The 21,519-nt window shown below is 51.1% G+C and overlaps 1 protein-coding gene across 1 annotated transcript; it reads right to left on the bottom strand.

The window, feature by feature from the left end:
- Positions 1-737: 737 nt before the first annotated feature.
- LOC146062822 (transcription factor 23-like) lies at positions 738-12,334 on the bottom strand. The gene is made up of 3 exons (XM_083174832.1): positions 12,133-12,334; positions 6,579-6,857; positions 738-1,607 (listed from the first exon to the last, which is right to left on the bottom strand). Exons 1-3 carry the CDS (start codon positions 12,268-12,270, stop codon positions 1,527-1,529), a joined length of 498 nt encoding a protein of 165 aa, XP_083030958.1. The 5' UTR covers positions 12,271-12,334; the 3' UTR covers positions 738-1,526.
- Between the last annotated feature and the right edge of the window lie 9,185 nt (positions 12,335-21,519).

The raw sequence follows: 21,519 nt of genomic DNA on the forward strand, positions 1-21,519 counted from the left end.
ATTCGCTGCCCAGTGAGCAGGTAAGCGCTACCCCACGACCACAGGATGCGAGGGGATGTGTACGGTTACACAACCACTCGCATGGGATGTTTACTCGTCATCGAATCACTTTTCCTCTCTTCGCAGATAAAAGTGAGCCAGGACTTACTTTTATGATGGCCGTTCTTGTACGAATTTGGGGAGGGCGCTGACGTCATGTGACTTCATTCGTCTGCCCCAAACAGGCAGGGCCACCATGGCTGCACCCACCATTTTTGTGGGCACGCCCATAAGGTAATGAGCTGACCCCAGTGACCTCCCCCCTGCCTGTCAATCATTTTTTGAGTGCTCCGGGGTGTGTGACTACGCGCATGCGCACTCTCTCACCATCGGCGAAAGGCACGAATTTGCCGCTCACCAAGCAGGTCTGAATCAGAGATAATAAGGAACCAGAGTAGATTTAATATAAGTAATTTTTTTTCCATCAATGGTTTGGATCAATGATTTTAAAACAGCGACATTATTATTCAATATTAAACCAGGACGGCCAAGTATTTGTGCTGCTTTTAATCCATTAGTCCGAGCCACCGCCACCGGTCATCTGCAACGTTGAGGTCCATCTGAATAGTAACCATTATCCCGCCCTGTAATATGCCTAATATATGGTATCTTATAAGTGCGAAGTCAGGAAGCAGAAACAGACAAATGTACCAATATCTGGATAATTTCTGAACAAAGACACTTGTAATGCACAGATAGATGTTTTCAACAGTTTTTATTTAAAATATATTTTAGATTTTTTTACAAGTATATTTTTTTAATCAGCGGCACTGAAAGCGCAAGTGACATGCAGCGGCCCAACCAATGTGCGCCATTCTGGCAGCCGGCCCGAGGAAGCGATACGATGGCGCGTACTGAACCCGGCCTCAGCTGTCCATCGATAGATTACAGCAATACCTGATTGTTTGCAATGATAAGGAAATACTTTATTGCTGCAATTGGGGCCCTTAATCCTGAGTATAAGGGGGTGATTCTGTGTGACTGGCAATTGTGCGAGTTCAGCCCCGTCCTGATGTTTTGGGGGCTGCGCCTGGTCTCTTATGTTCATGTGCGAATGGCTTTGGCGACTTGCATCATTGCTGAGCCGTATGCAAGCCTAGGGATGGGGTGGTAATGGGGCTCGCCCAGTGTTTTATGGGCGGGGCAATGCCTGCCGGGTGCGGGCGGGTGATGTCACAGGATGTCAGCCACCCGCCACGTCTTCCAGACGTATGCAAATCCAAAGTCGGTTTCCACTGACTTCTGTTTGCGAAGGCAGAATCATTCGATGGTCGGCGACTATCGAATGATATCTCCTGCAACGGAGGCACGTGAGGGGAGTGGGGCGGTGGATAGGGCATCGGCCGCTCTGTAAACTGTGATGTTCGCAGCTTACCGAGCCAATCTGAATCGGGCCCTGAGTTCCATCATTAAGCGGAGACCAGCTGCCGGTAACCGGATTCCCTGCCGCATTTTCTGCTTCTCCTCGTCCAGGCTTCATGTTCCGTCTAGTTCTCGTGTGAAGCGCTCCCGGCCGATAGGTCACATTCTAGGGCTTCGGCGTACAGGCGGGCCCTCATCGGCCATTTCTGGAAAGTAGATACATGAAGGAAGACATTGGCGAGGGGTGTAACGAAACATCACTTATCTGTGTGATTGTTAGTGCGGTGAGGGACCATAGTGGTTCCCCGGGATCCGCTGATTTGGGAAGTGTTAATAAACAAGAAGTTGTTCAACATTTCATTATACAGACACCAGGTTGAGCACCCCCCCCCTCCCCCGCGCGCACCACTCTGCAGCCCCTCCTCCAGCTCGGCTACCATGATTATACAGCATTGGGTCTCTTTAATCCTGACACCTAGCTCCCTATACCACTTACCGCACTATAAAGCAAAGTGCTCTTCCGGCAACCCAGGTGTCATGCTTGTGTGACAACCCTCACCATAGGGCCCTTCCCAAACATAAGGGGCCTTGGGATAATTGTTCATATAAAAATCTCCCCACCCTATGTTCACCTACTTATGAAACTTTTCTAAAATTTTTCAAAGGTCTGTCCTGTCCCCAACATGCAATGCGGGAGCCAGGCTGTGGCCTGAAACTGCTAGGGTGGTGGGACATGCGCTAGACCAGCGGTTCTCAAACTGTGGGTCCAGACCCCAGAGTGGGTCCCGACCACCTCAGCATGGGGTCACGACTCCATGTTGCTGACCATCAGCTTAAAGTGTCTGTGGAGGGGGGGACAGGGTTATCATTAAGTAAACACCCTTTGCTTCCGTCTTACATCCCCCTTTTCCATCCCGTTATTACCCACTGTTTCCCTGTTACAATAGCAGTCACACATGTTGCGGCCATTCTGTGGTAACTTGCTGGGGTCCTGTAATAATTTTTATTGTCTGATGGGGTCCCAGAGCAAATTAGTTTGAGAACCTCTGCACTAGACTAGAAAAAGAGGATGAGAACCCACCCAGCTGATGAGAATGGAGCAGGGTCAGAATGGCCATCTGGCACTTGAGAGGGGTGGGGTTGCATAAAGCAGGGGCGGGATGTGACAGAGTAGAAGGCAGAGGTTATAGAGAAGAGCAGATGTGGAGCAGATAGAGAGGGGGTGGGGTTGCATAAAGCAGGGGCGGGATGTGACAGAGTAGAAGGCAGAGGTAATAGAGAGAGAAGAGCAGATGCAGAGCAGATAGAGAGGGGGTGGGGTTGTATAAAGCAGGGGTGGGATGTGACAGAGTAGAAGGCAGAGGTAATGGAGAGAGAAGAGCAGATGCGGAGCAGATAGAGAGGGGGTGGGGTTGCATTAAGCAGGGGTGGGATGTGACAGAGTAGAAGGCAGAGGTAATAAAGAGAAGAGCAGATGTGGAGCAGATACAGATTGAGTGGGTTGCATAAAGCAGGGGTGGGATGTGACAGAGTAGAAGGCAGAGGTAATAGAGAGAGAGAAGAGCAGATGCGGAGCAGATAGAGAGGGGGTGGGGTTGTATAAAGCAGAGGTGGGATGTGACAGAGTAGAAGGCAGAGGTAATGGAGAGAGAGAAGAGCAGATGCAGAGCAGATAGAGAGGGGGTGGGGTTGTATAAAGCAGGGGTGGGATGTGACAGAGTAGAAGGCAGAGGTAATGGAGAGAGAAGAGCAGATGCGGAGCAGATAGAGAGGGGGTGGGGTTGTATAAAGCAGAGGTGGGATGTGACAGAGCAGCAGGCAGAGGTAATGGAGAGAGAAGAGCAGATGCGGAGCAGATAGAGAGGGGGTGGGGTTGTATAAAGCAGGGGCGTTATGTGACAGAGTAGAAGGCAGAGGTAATAGAGAGAGAAGAGCAGATGCGGAGCAGATAGAGAGGGGGTGGGGTTGTATAAAGCAGAGGTGGGATGTGACAGAGCAGCAGGCAGAGGTAATGGAGAGAGAAGAGCAGATGCGGAGCAGATAGAGAGGGGGTGGGGTTGCGAGGGCGGGATGTGACAGAGTAGAAGGCAGAGGTAATGGAGAGAGAAGAGCAGATGCGGAGCAGATAGAGAGGGGATGGGGTTGTATAAAGCAGGGGCGGGATGTGACAGAGCAGCAGGCAGAGGTAATGGAGAGAGAAGAGCAGATGCGGAGCAGATAGAGAGGGGGTGGGGTTGCGAGGGGCGGGATCTGACAGAGCAGCAGGCAGAGGTAATGGAGAGAGAAGAGCAGATGCGGAGCAGATAGAGAGGGGGTGGGGTTGCGAGGGGCGGGATGTGACAGAGTAGAAGGCAGAGGTAATAGAGAGAGAAGAGCAGATGCAGAGCAGATAGAGAGGGGGTGGGGTTGTATAAAGCAGGGGTGGGATGTGACAGAGTAGAAGGCAGAGGTAATGGAGAGAGAAGAGCAGATGTGGAGCAGATAGAGAGGGGGTGGGGTTGCATAAAGCAGGGGTGGGATGTGACAGAGTAGAAGGCAGAGGTAATAGAGAGAAGAGCAGATGCGGAGCAGATACAGATTGAGTGGGTTGCATAAAGCAGGGGTGGGATGTGACAGAGTAGAAGGCAGAGGTAATGGAGAGAGAAGAGCAGATGCGGAGCAGAGAGAGAGGGGTGGGGTTGCATAAAGCAGGGGCGGGATGTGACAGAGCAGCAGGCAGAGGTAATGGAGAGAGAAGAGCAGATGCGGAGCAGATAGAGAGGGGGTGGGGTTGCGAGGGGCGGGATCTGACAGAGCAGCAGGCAGAGGTAATGGAGAGAGAAGAGCAGATGCGGAGCAGATAGAGAGGGGGTGGGGTTGCGAGGGGCGGGATGTGACAGAGTAGAAGGCAGAGGTAATAGAGAGAGAAGAGCAGATGCAGAGCAGATAGAGAGGGGGTGGGGTTGTATAAAGCAGGGGTGGGATGTGACAGAGTAGAAGGCAGAGGTAATAGAGAGAAGAGCAGATGCGGAGCAGATAGAGAGGGGGTGGGGTTGCATAAAGCAGAGGTGGGATGTGACAGAGTAGAAGGCAGAGGTAATAGAGAGAGAAGAGCAGATGCAGAGCAGATAGAGAGGGGGTGGGGTTGTATAAAGCAGGGGTGGGATGTGACAGAGTAGAAGGCAGAGGTAATGGAGAGAGAAGAGCAGATGTGGAGCAGATAGAGAGGGGGTGGGGTTGTATAAAGCAGGGGCGTTATGTGACAGAGTAGAAGGCAGAGGTAATAGAGAGAGAAGAGCAGATGCGGAGCAGATAGAGAGGGGGTGGGGTTGCATAAAGCAGGGGTGGGATGTGACAGAGTAGAAGGCAGAGGTAATAGAGAGAAGAGCAGATGCGGAGCAGATAGAGAGGGGGTGGGGTTGTATAAAGCAGGGGCGTTATGTGACAGAGTAGAAGGCAGAGGTAATAGAGAGAGAAGAGCAGATGCGGAGCAGATAGAGAGGGGGTGGGGTTGTATAAAGCAGAGGCGGGATGTGACAGAGTAGAAGGCAGAGGTAATGGAGAGAGAAGAGCAGATGCAGAGCAGATAGAGAGGGGGTGGGGTTGTATAAAGCAGAGGTGGGATGTGACAGAGCAGCAGGCAGAGGTAATGGAGAGAGAAGAGCAGATGCGGAGCAGATAGAGAGGGGGTGGGGTTGCGAGGGCGGGATGTGACAGAGTAGAAGGCAGAGGTAATGGAGAGAGAAGAGCAGATGCGGAGCAGAGAGAGAGGGGTGGGGTTGCATAAAGCAGGGGCGGGATGTGACAGAGCAGCAGGCAGAGGTAATGGAGAGAGAAGAGCAGATGCGGAGCAGATAGAGAGGGGGTGGGGTTGCGAGGGGCGGTGTCTGACAGAGCAGCAGGCAGAGGTAATGGAGAGAGAAGAGCAGATGCGGAGCAGATAGAGAGGGGGTGGGGTTGCATAAAGCAGGGGCGGGATGTGACAGAGCAGGAGGCAGAGGTAATGGAGAGAAGAGCAGATGCAGAGCAGATAGAGAGGGGGTGGGGTTGCATAAAGCAGAGGTGGGATGTGACAGAGCAGCAGGCAGAGGTAATAGAGAGAGAAGAGCAGATGCGGAGCAGATAGAGAGGGGGTGGGGTTGTATAAAGCAGAGGTGGGATGTGACAGAGTAGAAGGCAGAGGTAATAGAGAGAAGAGCAGATGCGGAGCAGATAGAGAGGGGGTGGGGTTGTATAAAGCAGAGGTGGGATGTGACAGAGTAGAAGGCAGAGGTAATAGAGAGAAGAGCAGATGCGGAGCAGATAGAGAGGGGGTGGGGTTGCGAGGGGCGGGATGTGACAGAGCAGCAGGCAGAGGTAATTGAGAGAGAAGAGCAGATGCGGAGCAGATACAGAGGGGGTGGGGTTGCGAGGGGCGGGATGTGACAGAGTAGAAGGCAGAGGAGATGTTTGGTGCGGCTGAAGCCACAGTATATATATTTGTCAGTATTATTAGTAACTCCAGTACTTGTTTCCTAGCACAGCGCCCAATTTATTCATCTTATGCCATCGCATCGTATGCCATATAGCCGTATACAATGCATGCGATGCGATACAATTTTTTATTGTATAAGCACCCTAATGGGTGCTTACAATGTTTAAATGCACCCCCACGCCACCCCCACTATCAACGCGAACACGAAGCGAGGCGAGTGCAGCGAGCCCGCAAGGGGTGGCGGTATGCGTCCTCTGACCTTTTCATACCCCCACTATCCACGTCGGCATGGAGTTGATTTTAGATAGTATTACTTTACATGTATTCCGCGTCCCACGCTATATTAAATCAACTCCACGCCGACGTGTATAGTGGGGGTATGAAAAGGCCGGAGGATACTTAACGCCGCCCCTCACAGGCTCGCTGCGCTCGGCACGCTTCGGGTTGTCGTTGATAGTGGGGGGGGCATTTAACATTGTAAGGACCCATCTGGGTGGTTGTACAATAAAAAAATTGTATACCATCGCATTGTATGCCATTGTATGGCATACAATGCCATACAATTTTTTATTGTACAACGTCACATCGCATCACATCGCATACCATATTTAGTCTTATGGTATACAATGCGATGGGCGCCGTGCTAGGAAACAAGTACCGTAACTCCTTCATACAAGGTAACTTGTGTATTAGACATATGTTGAGCCACCGTTGTCCATCTTACCTTCATGGGGTGCAGGTAGCCTGGGCCTCTTGCCATCTGGCAGCTGCCAGGTACATGTTTCCCCTGGTCCAAGGTGTGGGTGAGGTGGGCAATGTAACTGGTGGCAAGGACCAATACGTCGAGCTTGGATAGTTTGGTGTCCGGGGGGACGTAGGGCAGTGCGGCCTGAAGGGACAGGAAGGCCTGGCGCAGGTTGCGGACTCGGTGCCTCTCCCGGGCGTTATTTTCTGGCGATTGCCTCGCGTCACTCGGCTTCTTGCAGTTACTGACCGATGAAACCTGTAGAAAACAACAAACAGGAATCAGGGCCACGTCCACTGGTATTCGGGCTATATATGGCAATAACGTGTTTACCACAGCGCGTGCCGCGTCTCACCACGATGCCTGGTCTCACCGCGATGCCCGGTCTCTCACGGGAACATTTACTAACGCTCAATATTGACAGGTTGATCTTAATCGGTGTTGGGCTTCCTGGTATTTACTGACATTTTATAATAAATAAAAAAAATCACCTTAGTAAATGTGCATATTAACTCCGGAAGTCCAACATGGACTAAGATCAATTTTAATTTTCAGGGCCAGATTAAGGGAGGGGCAACATGGGCCACATTAGAGGCCCCCACCCACTACTTTTTGTAAGTAGAGTATGTCCTGCCAGAAACACGTGCCGAGGGCCCGATTCAGAGCTGCATGCAGTGCTGCGATTGGGTTACAGTATGTCCTGCCGGAGACACGTGCCCAGGGCCCGATTCAGAGCTGTATGCAGTGCTGCTATTGGGTTACAGTATGTCCTGCCGGAGACACGTGCAGAGGGCCCGATTCAGAGCTGCATGCAGTGCCGCGATTGGGTTACAGTATGTCCTACCGGAGACACGTGCCAAGGGCCCGATTCAGAGCTGCATGCAGTGCTGCGATTGGGTTACAGTATGTCCTGCCGTAAACATGTGCAGAGGGCCCGATTCAGAGCTGCATGCAGTGCTGCGATTGGGTTACAGCATGTCCTGCCGGAGACACGTGCCAAGGGCCCGATTCAGAGCTGCATGCAGTGCTGCGATTGGGTTACAGTATGTCCTGCCGTAAACATGTGCAGAGGGCCCGATTCAGAGCTGCATGCAGTGCTTCGATTGGGTTACAGTATGTCCTGCCGAAGACACGTGCCAAGGGCCCGATTCAGAGCTGCATGCAGTGCTGCGATTGGGTTACTTTATGTCCTGCCGTAAACATGTGCAGAGGGCCCGATTCAGAGCTGCATGCAGTGCTGCGATTGGGTTACAGTATGTCCTGCCAGACACACGTACCAAGGGCCCGATTCAGAGCTGCATGCAGTGCTGCAATTGGGTTACAGCATGTCCTGCCGGAGACACGTGCCCAGGGCCCGATTCAGAGCTGCATGCAGTGCTGCGATTGGGTTACAGTATGTCCTGCCGTAAACATGTGCAGAGGGCCCGATTCAGAGCTGCATGCAGTGCTGCGATTGGGTTACAGCATGTCCTGCCGAAGACACGTGCCAAGGGCCCGATTCAGAGCTGCATGCAGTGCTGCGATTGGGTTACTTTATGTCCTGCCGTAAACATGTGCAGAGGGCCCGATTCAGAGCTGCATGCAGTGCTGCGATTGGGTTACAGTATGTCCTGCCAGACACACGTACCAAGGGCCCGATTCAGAGCTGCATGCAGTGCTGCAATTGGGTTACAGCATGTCCTGCCGGAGACACGTGCCCAGGGCCCGATTCAGAGCTGCATGCAGTGCTGCGATTGGGTTACAGCATGTCCTGCCAGAGACACGCATAGAGGGCCTGATTCAGAGCTGCATGCAGTGCTGCGATTGGGTTACAGGAAGTCCTGCCAGAGACACCCGCAGAGGGCCCGATTCAGAGCTGCATGCAGTGCTGCAATTGGGTTACAGCATGTCCTGCCGGAGACACGTGCCAAGGGCCCGATTCAGAGCTGCATGCAGTGCTGCGATTGGGTTTCAGTATGTCCTGCCGGAGACACGAGCCCAGGGCCCGATTCAGAGCTGCATGCAGTGCTGCGATTGGGTTACAGCATGTCCTGCCGGAGACACGTGCCCAGGGCCCAATTCAGAGCTGCATGCAGTGCTGCAATTGGGTTACAGGATGTCCTGCCAGAGACACGCGCAGAGGGCCCGATTCAGAGCTGCATGCAGTGCTGCGATTGGGTTACAGTATGTCCTGCCGGAGACACGTGCCCAGGGCCCGATTCAAAGCTGCATGCAGTCCTGCTATTGGGTTACAGTATGTCCTGCCGGAGACACGTGCTAAGGGCCCGATTCAGAGCTGCATGCAGTGCTGCGATTGGGTTACAGCATGTCCTGCCAGAGACACGCGCAGAGGGCCCGATTCAGAGCTGCATGCAGTGCTGCGATTGGATTACAGTATGTCCTGCCGGAGACACGTGCCCAGGGCCTGATTCAGAGCTGCATGCAGTGCTGCGATTGGGTTAGAGCATGTCCTGCCAGAGACACGCACAGAGGGCCCGATTCAGAGCTGCATGCAGTGCTGCGATTGGGTTACAGCATGTCCTGCCAGAGACACGCACAGAGGGCCCGATTCAGAGCTGCATGCAGTGCTGCGATTGGGTTAGAGCATGTCCTGCCGGAGACACGTGCCGAGGGCCCGATTCAGAGCTGCATGCAGTGCTGCGATTAGGTTACAGTATGTCCTGCCTGAGACATGTGCAGATGGCCCGATTCAGAGCTGCATGCAGTGCTGCGATTAGGTTACAGTATGTCCTGCCTGAGACATGTGCTGAGGGCCCGATTCAGAGCTGCATGCAGTGCTGCGATTGGGTTACAGTATGTCCTGCCAGAGACACGCGCAGAGGGCCCGATTCAGAGCTGCATGCAGTGCTGCGATTGGGTTACAGCATGTCCTGCCGGAGACACGTGCAGAGGGCCCGATTCAGAGCTGCATGCAGTGCTGCGATTGGGTTACAGTATGTCCTGCCAGAGACACGCGCAGAAGGCCCGATTCAGAGCTGCATGCAGTGCTGCGACTAGGTTACAGTATGTCCTGCCTGAGACATGTGCAGAGGGCCCGATTCAGAGCTGCATGCAGTGCTGCGATTGGGTTACAGGATGTCCTGCCGGAGACACACGCAGAGGGCCCGATTCAGAGCTGCATGCAGTGCTGCGATTGGGTTACAGCGTGTCCTGCCGGAGACACGTGCCGAGGGCCCAATTCAGAGCTGCATGCAGTGCTGCAATTGGGTTACAGGATGTCCTGCCAGAGACACGCGCAGAGGGCCCGATTCAGAGCTGCATGCAGTGCTGCGATTGGGTTACAGTATGTCCTGCCGGAGACACGTGCCCAGGGCCCGATTCAAAGCTGCATGCAGTCCTGCTATTGGGTTACAGTATGTCCTGCCGGAGACACGTGCTAAGGGCCCGATTCAGAGCTGCATGCAGTGCTGCGATTGGGTTACAGCATGTCCTGCCAGAGACACGCGCAGAGGGCCCGATTCAGAGCTGCATGCAGTGCTGCGATTGGATTACAGTATGTCCTGCCGGAGACACGTGCCCAGGGCCTGATTCAGAGCTGCATGCAGTGCTGCGATTGGGTTAGAGCATGTCCTGCCAGAGACACGCACAGAGGGCCCGATTCAGAGCTGCATGCAGTGCTGCGATTGGGTTACAGCATGTCCTGCCAGAGACACGCACAGAGGGCCCGATTCAGAGCTGCATGCAGTGCTGCAATTGGGTTAGAGCATGTCCTGCCGGAGACACGTGCCGAGGGCCCGATTCAGAGCTGCATGCAGTTCTGCGATTAGGTTACAGTATGTCCTGCCTGAGACATGTGCAGAGGGCCCGATTCAGAGCTGCATGCAGTGCTGCGATTAGGTTACAGTATGTCCTGCCTGAGACATGTGCTGAGGGCCCGATTCAGAGCTGCATGCAGTGCTGCAATTGGGTTACAGTATGTCCTGCCAGAGACACGCGCAGAGGGCCCGATTCAGAGCTGCATGCAGTGCTGCGATTGGGTTACAGCATGTCCTGCCGGAGACACGTGCAGAGGGCCCGATTCAGAGCTGCATGCAGTGCTGCGATTGGGTTACAGTATGTCCTGCCAGAGACACGCGCAGAAGGCCCGATTCAGAGCTGCATGCAGTGCTGCGATTAGGTTACAGCATGTCCTGCCAGAAACACGTGCTAAGGGCCCGATTCAGAGCTGCATGCAGTGCTGGGATTGGATTACAGCATGTCCTGCCAGAAACACGCGCAGAGGGCCCGATTCAGAGCTGCATGCAGTGACACGATTGGGTTACAGCGTGTCCTGCTGGAGACACGTACCAAGGGCCCGATTCAGAGCTGAATGCAGTGCTGCGATTGGGTTACAGCATGTCCTGCCGGAGACACGTGCAGGGGGCCCGATTCAGAGCTGCATGCAGTGCTGCTATTGGGTTACAGCATGTCCTGTCGGAGACACGAGCCGAGGGCCCGATTCAGAGCTGCATGCAGTGCGTATTATGGTACGCTGGTTGTTCACAGGGTGATTTTCCGCTGGGAACAGAGGGGAAACCATTCGATGCTGAGTGATTCTGAGCATTCACAGCCGCGCACATGGGCGGTAATTTGCGCATACGGGGTGGTGTCTACCCGATCGATGCGCTCAGCAATTAGGTCTGCATCGGGCCCCGAGTCCGGTAGATCAATACAGAACGTGACTAATATGCCGCAAGACGTCGCTTATCGTAATCGGTATGAACGCCGAGATCTGATGTCATCACTTGGCACTAATCAGGTTCGGCGTGGAGATGATCCCGCTCCTCGCTCGATAATTATGTGGATATTTCAGGTCATGTTGAAGTTCCGTCACCTGTATGGAAGCACCCAATCACCGGCTCTGCCGACACAGTCACCCGTCTCCTTGGTGACTAGTAATATCCATATAATTACCATATGCAATCTACGTACCCAGCGTGTCTGGCCATGGATCATTGGACAGACAACAACTAGGTCGACAAGCATTAGGGCGCCACCACTAGGTCGACATACATGAAGGTTGACATGCAGGAAGGTCCACATGCAGGAAGGTTGACATGACTGAAGGTCGACAGGGTCATTAGGTTGACACAAGCATTAGTTCGACATGGTTAAGGTCGACAGTCAAAAGGTTGACATGGCGGTTTTCACTTTTTTGTCCCAAATGTTGACACAGTCGACATGGACACTGAATCGTAGCACCCCATCCCCTCTCGTGGTTCGCTGCGCTCCCCATGCCTCGGTGCACTATTTTATTCTCCCACCACCTAGTGGATGGTAGGGCATGAAATACCGCCTGTCGGCACATGTCAGTTCCCAAAACAACGTGAAAAAACCCATGTCGATCTGATGCTTGTGTCAACCTAAGGACCCTGTCGACCTAACTCATGTCGACCTTCCTGCATGTCGACCTTTAGTCATGTCGACATTCATGCACGACGACCTTTAGTCATGTCGACCTTCCTGCATGTCGACCTTCATGCATTTCAGCGTAGTTGCGTCGACCTAGTGACCGTACCCAGCGTGTCTGGGATGTATACCCGTCAGTACTCACAGACTGTCTCCTGATGACTCTGTGCCTCCTGCTGGGCGGCTGCTGGCGCCTCTCTCCGTCCAGTCTCTGCTCTATGCCCAGCGTAGGAGCTGGCGGCACTGGGGCGCAGACCTGCCACTCTGTACGTGTCCCCTCCATGGTGTCTCAGCTACAGATGACTCGCTCTGATCCATGGCAGAGAATAACTCGTGTCCCTCATTAGGGGGAATGAGTGTGGGGGGGCAGATCACCCTGAGGGGTGATTTATTGGCGTGTTCTTCAGTGCTGCATCCCCCGGGCTCCTTATCTCTGCAGATGTGTAATGAGCTGAGGCTTCCAACTGCTGGGCCTGTGCTTATATCTAAGTGTATACATGCCATGTTTTCCTCCATCCCCCGCAGCACACTGATCTCCGGCATTGCAGCATCGCCTGGGGCCCCCAGGTAATCAGCGGTCATTTATAAACCAGGGGGGGGGGGTCCCGTGCACAATGATATATATACCTGTTGCAGGAGGTATACGGTCATTAGAATCTAGGTTGGCGCTCCACTTATGGTCGATGCCTTAAGTCAAAAGGGAAAAAAGGTTGACAGATGCAAAAAATAGACAGATAAAATGTCGACATGAGATATATCCTGACACCATGCACTTCGCGCAAAAGGAGAAAGAAAAAGTACTCTCTTTTTGGGGGGGCACAACTTATTGAAAATAGTCTTTAAAATGTAACTTTTATTTTTACAGAATAAAGCATAAAATGTACAAACACACAGACATATAATGAGTGGCACTTAGAGAATTGTCACTTACTGTACACTAATTATATTAGTGCTGAACCTGAGGATTTCCCAGGAAAAATGTCATCACCACTCTGATGCATAGTTACCTCCTCACCTGCATTCTGCAGGAGACTCCCTGACATAGCAGCAATCTCCCTCTCTCCCTCATTAGTCTAGCAATCTCCCTCATGTCATCTATCACACATTACACTGTTACATCATAGTTACCTCCCCTCCTGCATTCTGCAGGAGACTCCCTGACATAGCAGCAATCTCCCTCTCTCCCTCATTAGTCTAGCAATCTCCCTCATGTCACCTAGCCCACATTACACTGTTACATCATAGTTACCTCCCCTCCTGCATTCTGCAGGAGACTCCCTGATATAGCAACAATCTCCCTCTCTCCCTCATTAATCTAGCAATCTCCCTCATGTCACCTAGCCCACATTATACTGTTACATCATAGTTACCTCCCCTCCTGCATTCTGCAGGAGACTCCCTGACATAGCAGCAATCTCCCTCTCTCCCTCATTAGTCTAGCAATCTCCCTCATGTCACCTAGCCCACATTACACTGTTACATCATAGTTACCTCCTCACCTGCATTCTGCAGGAGACTCCCTGACATAGCAGCAATCTCCCTCTCTCCCTCATTAGTCTAGCAATCTCCCTCATGTCACCTATCACACATTACACTGTTACATCATAGTTACCTCCTCACCTGCATTCTGCAGGAGACTCCCTGACATAGCAGCAATCTCCCTCTCTCCCTCATTAGTCTAGCAATCTCCCTCATGTCACCTATCACACATTACACTGTTACATCATAGTTACCTCCTCACCTGCATTCTGCAGGCGACTCCCTGACATAGCAGCAATCTCCCTCTCTCCCTCATTAGTCTAGCAATCTCCCTCATGTCACCTAGCCCACATTACACTGTTACATTATAGTTACCCCCTCACCTGCATTCTGCAGGAGACTCCCTGACATAGCAGCAATCTCCCTCTCTCCCTCATTAGTCTAGCAATCTCCCTCATGTCACCTAGCCCACATTACACTGTTACATTATAGTTACCTCCTCACCTGCATTCTGCAGGAGACTCCCTGACATTGCAGCAATATCCCTCATTAGTCTAGCAATCTCCCCCATGTCACCTATCACACATTACACTGTTACATCATAGTTACCTCCTCACCTGCATTCTGTAGGAGACTCCCTGACATAGCAGCAATCTCCCTCTCTCCCTCATTAGTCTAGCAATCTCCCTCATGTCACCTAGCCCACATTACACTGTTACATCATAGTTACCTCCTCACCTGCATTCTGCAGGAGACTCCCTGACATAGCAGCAATCTCCCTCTCTCCCTCATTAGTCTAGCAATCTCCCTCATGTCACCTATCACACATTACACTGTTACATCATAGTTACCTCCTCACCTGCATTCTGCAGGCGACTCCCTGACATAGCAGCAATCTCCCTCTCTCCCTCATTAGTCTAGCAATCTCCCTCATGTCACCTAGCCCACATTACACTGTTACATTATAGTCAGGGCTATTTTTGTGCAGGCTCTAGCAGGAACTGTGGCCCTTATTCTAGTTCACTCTTTCTGACAAAATATTTCTTAGATGGACAAAACCATGTGCACTGCAGGTGAGGCAGGTGTAAAACCCCACCCAAATCTAATTATCTATGCACAAGTAACACCTGCCTCACCTGCAGTGCACATGGTTTTGTCCATCTAAGAAATATTTTGTCAGAAAGAGTGAACTAGAATAAGGGCCACAGTTCCTGCTGGAGCCTGCACAAAAATAGCCCTGATTATAGTTACCTCCTCACCTGCATTCTGCAGGAGACTCCCTGACATAGCAGCAATCTCCCTCTCTCCCTCATTAGTCTAGCAATCTCCCTCATGTCACCTAGCCCACATTACACTGTTACACCATAGTTGCCTACCCTCCTGCATTCTGCAGGAGACTCCCTGACATAGCAGCAATCTCCCTCTCTCCCTCATTAGTCTAGCAATCTCCCTCATGTCAACTAGCCCACATTACACTGTTACATCATAGTTACCTCCTCACCTGCATTCTGCAGGAGACTCCCTGACATTGCAGCAATCTCCCTCTCTCCCTCATTAGTCTAGCAATCTCCCTCATGTCACCTAGCCCACATTACACTGTTACATTATAGTTACCTCCTCACCTGCATTCTGCAGGAGACTCCCTGACATTGCAGCAATCTCCCTCATTAGTCTAGCAATCTCCCCCATGTCACCTATCACACATTACACTGTTACATCATAGTTACCTCCCCTCCAGCATTCTGCAGGAGACTCTCTGACATAGCAGCAATCTCCCTCTCTCCCTCATTAGTCTAGCAATCTCCCCCATGTCACCTAGCCCACATTACACTGTTACATCATAGTTACCTACCCTCCTGCATTCTGCAGGAGACTCTCTGACATAGCAGCAATCTCCCTCTCTCCCTCATTAGTCTAGCAATCTCCCTCATGTCACCTAGCCCACATTACACTGTTACATCATAGTTACCTCCTCACCTGCATTCTGCAGGCGACTCCCTGACATAGCAGCAATCTCCCTCATTAGTCTAACAATCTCCCCCATGTCACCTAGCCCACATTACACTGTTACATCATAGTTACCTCCTCACCTGCATTCTGCAGGAGACTCCCTGAAATAGCAGCAATCTCCCTCTTTCTCTCATTAGTCTAGGAATCTCCCCATGTCACCTAGCCCACATTACACTGTTACATCATAGTTACCTCCCCTCATGCATTCTACAGGAGACTCCCTGACATAGCAGCAATCTCCCTCTCTCCCTCATTAGTCTAGCAATCTCCCTCATGTCACCTAGCCCACATTACACTGTTACATCATAGTTACCTCCCCTCCTGCATTCTACAGGAGACTCCCTGACATAGCAGCAATCTCCCTCTCTCCCTCATTAGTCTAGCAATCTCCCTCATGTCACCTAGCCCACATTACACTGTTACATCATAGTTACCTCCCCTCCTGCATTCTGCAGGAGACTCCCTGACATAGCAGCAATCTCCCTCTCTCCCTCATTAGTCTAGGAATCTCCCTCCTGTCACCTAGCCCACATTACACTTACATCATAGTTACCTCCCCTCCTGCATTCTGCAGGAGACTCCCTGACATAGCAGCAATCTCCCTCTCTCCATCATTAGTCTAGCAATTTCCCTCATGTCACCTAGCCCACATTACACTGTTACATCATAGTTACCTCCCCTCCTGCATTCTGCAGGAGACTCCCTGACATAGCAGAAATCTCCCTCTCTCCATCATTAGTCTAGCAATCTCCCTCATGTCACCTAGCCCACATTACACTGTTACACCATAGTTACCTCCCCTCCTGCATTCTGCAGGAGACTCCCTGACATAGCAGCAATCTCCCTCATTAGTCTAGCAATCTCCCTCATGTCACCTAGCCCCCATTACACTGTTACACCATAGTTACCTCCCCTCCTGCATTCTGCAGGAGACTCCCTGACATAGCAGTAATCTCCCTCGCTCCCTCATTAGTCTACCAATCTCCCTCATGTCACCTAGCGCACATTACACTGTTACATAATAGTTAACTCCCCTCCTGCATTCTGCAGGAGACTCCCTGACATAGCAGCAATCTCCCTCTCTCCCTCATTAGTCTAGAAATCTCCCTCATGTCACCTAGCCCACATTACACTGTTACATCATAGTTACCTCCCCTCCTGCATTCTGCAGGAGACTCCCTGACATAGCAGCAATCTCCCTCATTAGTCTAGCAATCTCCCTCATGTCACCTAGCCCACATTACACTGTTACACCATAGTTACCTCCCCTTCTGCATTCTGCAGGAGACTCCCTGACATAGCAGCAATCTCCCTCTCTCCCTCGTTAGTCTACCAATCTCCCTCATGTCACCTAGCGCACATTACACTGTTACATCATGGTTTCCTCCCATCCTGCATTCTGCAGGAGACTCCCTGACATAGCAGCAATCTCCCTCATTAGTCTAGCAATCTCCCTCATGTCACCTAGCGCACATTACACTGTTACATCATGGTTACCTCCCCTCCTGCATTCTGCAGGAGACTCCCTGACATAGCAGTAATCTCCCTCTCTCCCTCATTAGTCTAGCAATCTCCCTCATGTCACCTATCCCACGTTATACTGTTACATCATAGTTACCTCCCCTCCTGCATTCTGCAGGAGACTCCCTGACATAGCAGCAATCTCCCTCTCCCCCTCATTAGTCTAGCAATCTCCCTCATGTCACCTAGCCCACATTACACTGTTACATCATAGTTACCTCCCCTCCTGCATTCTGCAGGAGACTCCCTGACATAGCAGCAATCTCCCTCTCTCCCTCATTAGTCTAGGAATCTCCCTCCTGTCACCTAGCCCACATTACACTGTTACATCATAGTTACCTCCCCTCCTGCATTCTGCAGGAGACTCCCTGACATAGCAGCAATCTCCCTCTCTTCATCATTAGTCTAGCAATTTCCCTCATGTCACCTAGCCCACATTACACTGTTACATCATAGTTACCTCCCCTCCTGCATTCTGCAGGAGACTCCCTGACATAGCAGAAATCTCCCTCTCTCCATCATTAGTCTAGCAATCTCCCTCATGTCACCTAGCCCACATTACACTGTTACACCATAGTTACCTCCCCTCCTGCATTCTGCAGGAGACTCCCTGACATAGCAGCAATCTCCCTCATTAGTCTAGCAATCTCCCTCATGTCACCTAGCCCCCATTACACTGTTACACCATAGTTACCTCCCCTCCTGCATTCTGCAGGAGACTCCCTGACATAGCAGTAATCTCCCTCGCTCCCTCATTAGTCTACCAATCTCCCTCATGTCACCTAGCGCACATTACACTGTTACATAATAGTTAACTCCCCTCCTGCATTCTGCAGGAGACTCCCTGACATAGCAGCAATCTCCCTCTCTCCCTCATTAGTCTAGAAATCTCCCTCATGTCACCTAGCCCACATTACACTGTTACATCATAGTTACCTCTCCTCCTGCATTCTGCAGGAGACTCCCTGACATAGCAGCAATCTCCCTCATTAGTCTAGCAATCTCCCTCATGTCACCTAGCCCACATTACACTGTTACACCATAGTTACCTCCCCTTCTGCATTCTGCAGGAGACTCCCTGACATAGCAGCAATCTCCCTCTCTCCCTCGTTAGTCTACCAATCTCCCTCATGTCACCTAGCGCACATTACACTGTTACATCATGGTTTCCTCCCATCCTGCATTCTGCAGGAGACTCCCTGACATAGCAGCAATCTCCCTCATTAGTCTAGCAATCTCCCTCATGTCACCTAGCGCACATTACACTGTTACATCATGGTTACCTCCCCTCTTGCATTCTGCAGGAGACTCCCTGACATAGCAGTAATCTCCCTCTCTCCCTCATTAGTCTAGCAATCTCCCTCATGTCACCTATCCCACGTTATACTGTTACATCATAGTTACCTCCCCTCCTGCATTCTGCAGGAGACTCCCTGACATAGCAGCAATCTCCCTCTCCCCCTCATTAGTCTAGCAATCTCCCTCATGTCACCTAGCCCACATTACACTGTTACATCATAGTTACCTCCCCTCCTGCATTCTGCAGGAGACTCCCTGACATAGCAGCAATCTCCCTCTCTCCCTCATTGGTCTAGGAATCTCCCTCCTGTCACCTAGCCCACATTACACTGTTACATCATAGTTACCTCCCCTCCTGCATTCTGCAGGAGACTCCCTGACATAGCAGCAATCTCCCTCTCTCCATCATTAGTCTAGCAATTTCCCTCATGTCACCTAGCCCACATTACACTGTTACATCATAGTTACCTCCCCTCCTGCATTCTGCAGGAGACTCCCTGACATAGCAGAAATCTCCCTCTCTCCATCATTAGTCTAGCAATCTCCCTCATGTCACCTAGCCCACATTACACTGTTACACCATAGTTACCTCCCCTCCTGCATTCTGCAGGAGACTCCCTGACATAGCAGCAATCTCCCTCATTAGTCTAGCAATCTCCCTCATGTCACCTAGCCCCCATTACACTGTTACACCAGAGTTACCTCCCCTCCTGCATTCTGCAGGAGACTCCCTGACATAGCAGTAATCTCCCTCGCTCCCTCATTAGTCTACCAATCTCCCTCATGTCACCTAGCGCACATTACACTGTTACATAATAGTTATCTCCCCTCCTGCATTCTGCAGGAGACTCCCTGACATAGCAGCAATCTCCCTCTCTCCCTCATTAGTCTAGAAATCTCCCTCATGTCACCTAGCCCACATTACACTGTTACATCATAGTTACCTCCCCTCCTGCATTCTGCAGGAGACTCCCTGACATAGCAGCAATCTCCCTCATTAGTCTAGCAATCTCCCTCATGTCACCTAGCCCACATTACACTGTTACACCATAGTTACCTCCCCTTCTGCATTCTGCAGGAGACTCCCTGACATAGCAGCAATCTCCCTCTCTCCCTCGTTAGTCTACCAATCTCCCTCATGTCACCTAGCGCACATTACACTGTTACATCATGGTTTCCTCCCATCCTGCATTCTGCAGGAGACTCCCTGACATAGCAGCAATCTCCCTCATTAGTCTAGCAATCTCCCTCATGTCACCTAGCGCACATTACACTGTTACATCATGGTTACCTCCCCTCCTGCATTCTGCAGGAGACTCCCTGACATAGCAGTAATCTCCCTCTCTCCCTCATTAGTCTAGCAATCTCCCTCATGTCACCTATCCCACGTTATACTGTTACATCATAGTTACCTCCCCTCCTGCATTCTGCAGGAGACTCCCTGACATAGCAGCAATCTCCCTCTCCCCCTCATTAGTCTAGCAATCTCCCTCATGTCACCTAGCCCACATTACACTGTTACATCATACTTACCTCCCCTCCTGCATTCTGCAGGAGACTCCCTGACATAGCAGCAATCTCCCTCTCTCCCTCATTAGTCTATCAATCTCCCTTATGTCATCTAGCCCACATTACACTGTTACATCATAGTTACCTCCCCTCCTGCATTCTGCAGGAGACTCCCTGATATAGCAGCAATCTCCCTCTCTCCCTCATTAGTCTAGCAATCTCCCTCATGTCACCTAGCCCACATTACACTGTTACATCATAGTTACCTCCCCTCCTGCATTCTACAGGAGACTCCCTGACATAGCAGCAATCTCCCTCTCTCCCTCATTAGTCTAGCAATCTCCCTCATGTCACCTAGCCCACATTACACTGTTACATCATAGTTACCTCCCCTCCTGCATTCTGCAGGAGACTACCTGAAATAGCAGCAATCTCCCACATTACACTGTTATATTTTTTGAGAAAAAAAGGAATGAGAGACAGATACATTTACATTGAATCATCAGCACCATTTCCCAGCACTTTAGGAAGTGTTTTGGGGATCATCTACATTTGTATAGAAGTCATTTTAAAATATTCCTCTCAGATGTCGCAGTGCACACCCACGCTTCTAGGTGCCACATTCACAATCTCTTTTCACAATCTCTCCATATGTAGAAGTAGACACGCCCTTTGGGTGGAGTATGACACACTCCCTCAATGGGGCACTTTGCAAAATTGTACTACCAACTATAATCTCCCTGAAACTAGTTTTCAAAAGCAGGCAAGTATGCTCTGATGGTATAGTGATATCAAATCATGTAGACACTGGTATAACATTAATTGATTGTGATTGCGATAATATTTTCTCCAAGTAATTGCAAAAGGGAATAAATTCCACTAATATATATACAATTAATTAACTGATATGTTGCTACCATGCACTACGCCACTGGCACCATGCACTATACGACTGACACCATGCACTACGCAACTGACGCCATGCACTGCACCACTGACACCATGGGGATGCAGTGTAAATCCCGGCGGTCGGGATCCCGGCATTCAAAATCCCGACGCCGAAATCCCGACCACCGAAATCCCGACACTTTCTCCCTCCGGGGGTGTCTACGACAGAGGGAGAATAAATTAGTGTGCCGAGCGTAGCGAGGCACCGGGCCCGCTGCGTGGCGAGCGCAGCGAGCCCGCAAGGAGGGGCGATCCACGTCCCCCTCTTGTCGGGATTTCGGCTGTCGGGATTCCGGCGTCAGGATTTTGAACGCCGGGATCCCGACCGCCGGGATATAATACTGAATCCACACCATGCACTACGCACTAACACCATGCACTACGCCACTGACACCATGCACTACACCACTGACAACATGCACTAAGCACTGACATCATTCACTATGGACTAACACTATGCAATAAGCACTAACACCATGCACTATGCTACTGACATCATGCACTATGCAACTGACACCATGCACTATACCACTAACACCATTCTCTACACCACTGACACCATGCAGTAGGCACTAACACCATGCACTACTCTACTGACACCATGCACTATGTAACTAACACCATGCACTAAGCACTAAGACCATTCACTACACCACTGACACCATGTACTACGCCACTGACACCATGCAGTAGGCACTAACACCATGCCCTAAGCCATTAACACCATGCCCTATACCACTGACATGCACTATGTAACTAACACCAT

This window comes from Crinia signifera, chromosome 3, assembly GCF_055691185.1.
Source record: "Crinia signifera chromosome 3, ASM5569118v1, whole genome shotgun sequence".
Taxonomy (NCBI): domain Eukaryota; kingdom Metazoa; phylum Chordata; class Amphibia; order Anura; family Myobatrachidae; genus Crinia; species Crinia signifera.

Bases quoted from the DNA above. Each gene is read 5' to 3' on its own strand.
- LOC146062822 (XM_083174832.1), bottom strand. From the start codon at position 12,270: ATGGAGGGGACACGTACAGAGTGGCAGGTCTGCGCCCCAGTGCCGCCA. The intron at 6,858-12,132 runs GTGAGTACTGAC...TGTTTTCTACAG, and splicing joins GAGTCATCAGGAGACAGTCT to GTTTCATCGGTCAGTAACTG. The intron at 1,608-6,578 runs GTAAGATGGACA...TCTACTTTCCAG, and splicing joins GCTACCTGCACCCCATGAAG to AAATGGCCGATGAGGGCCCG.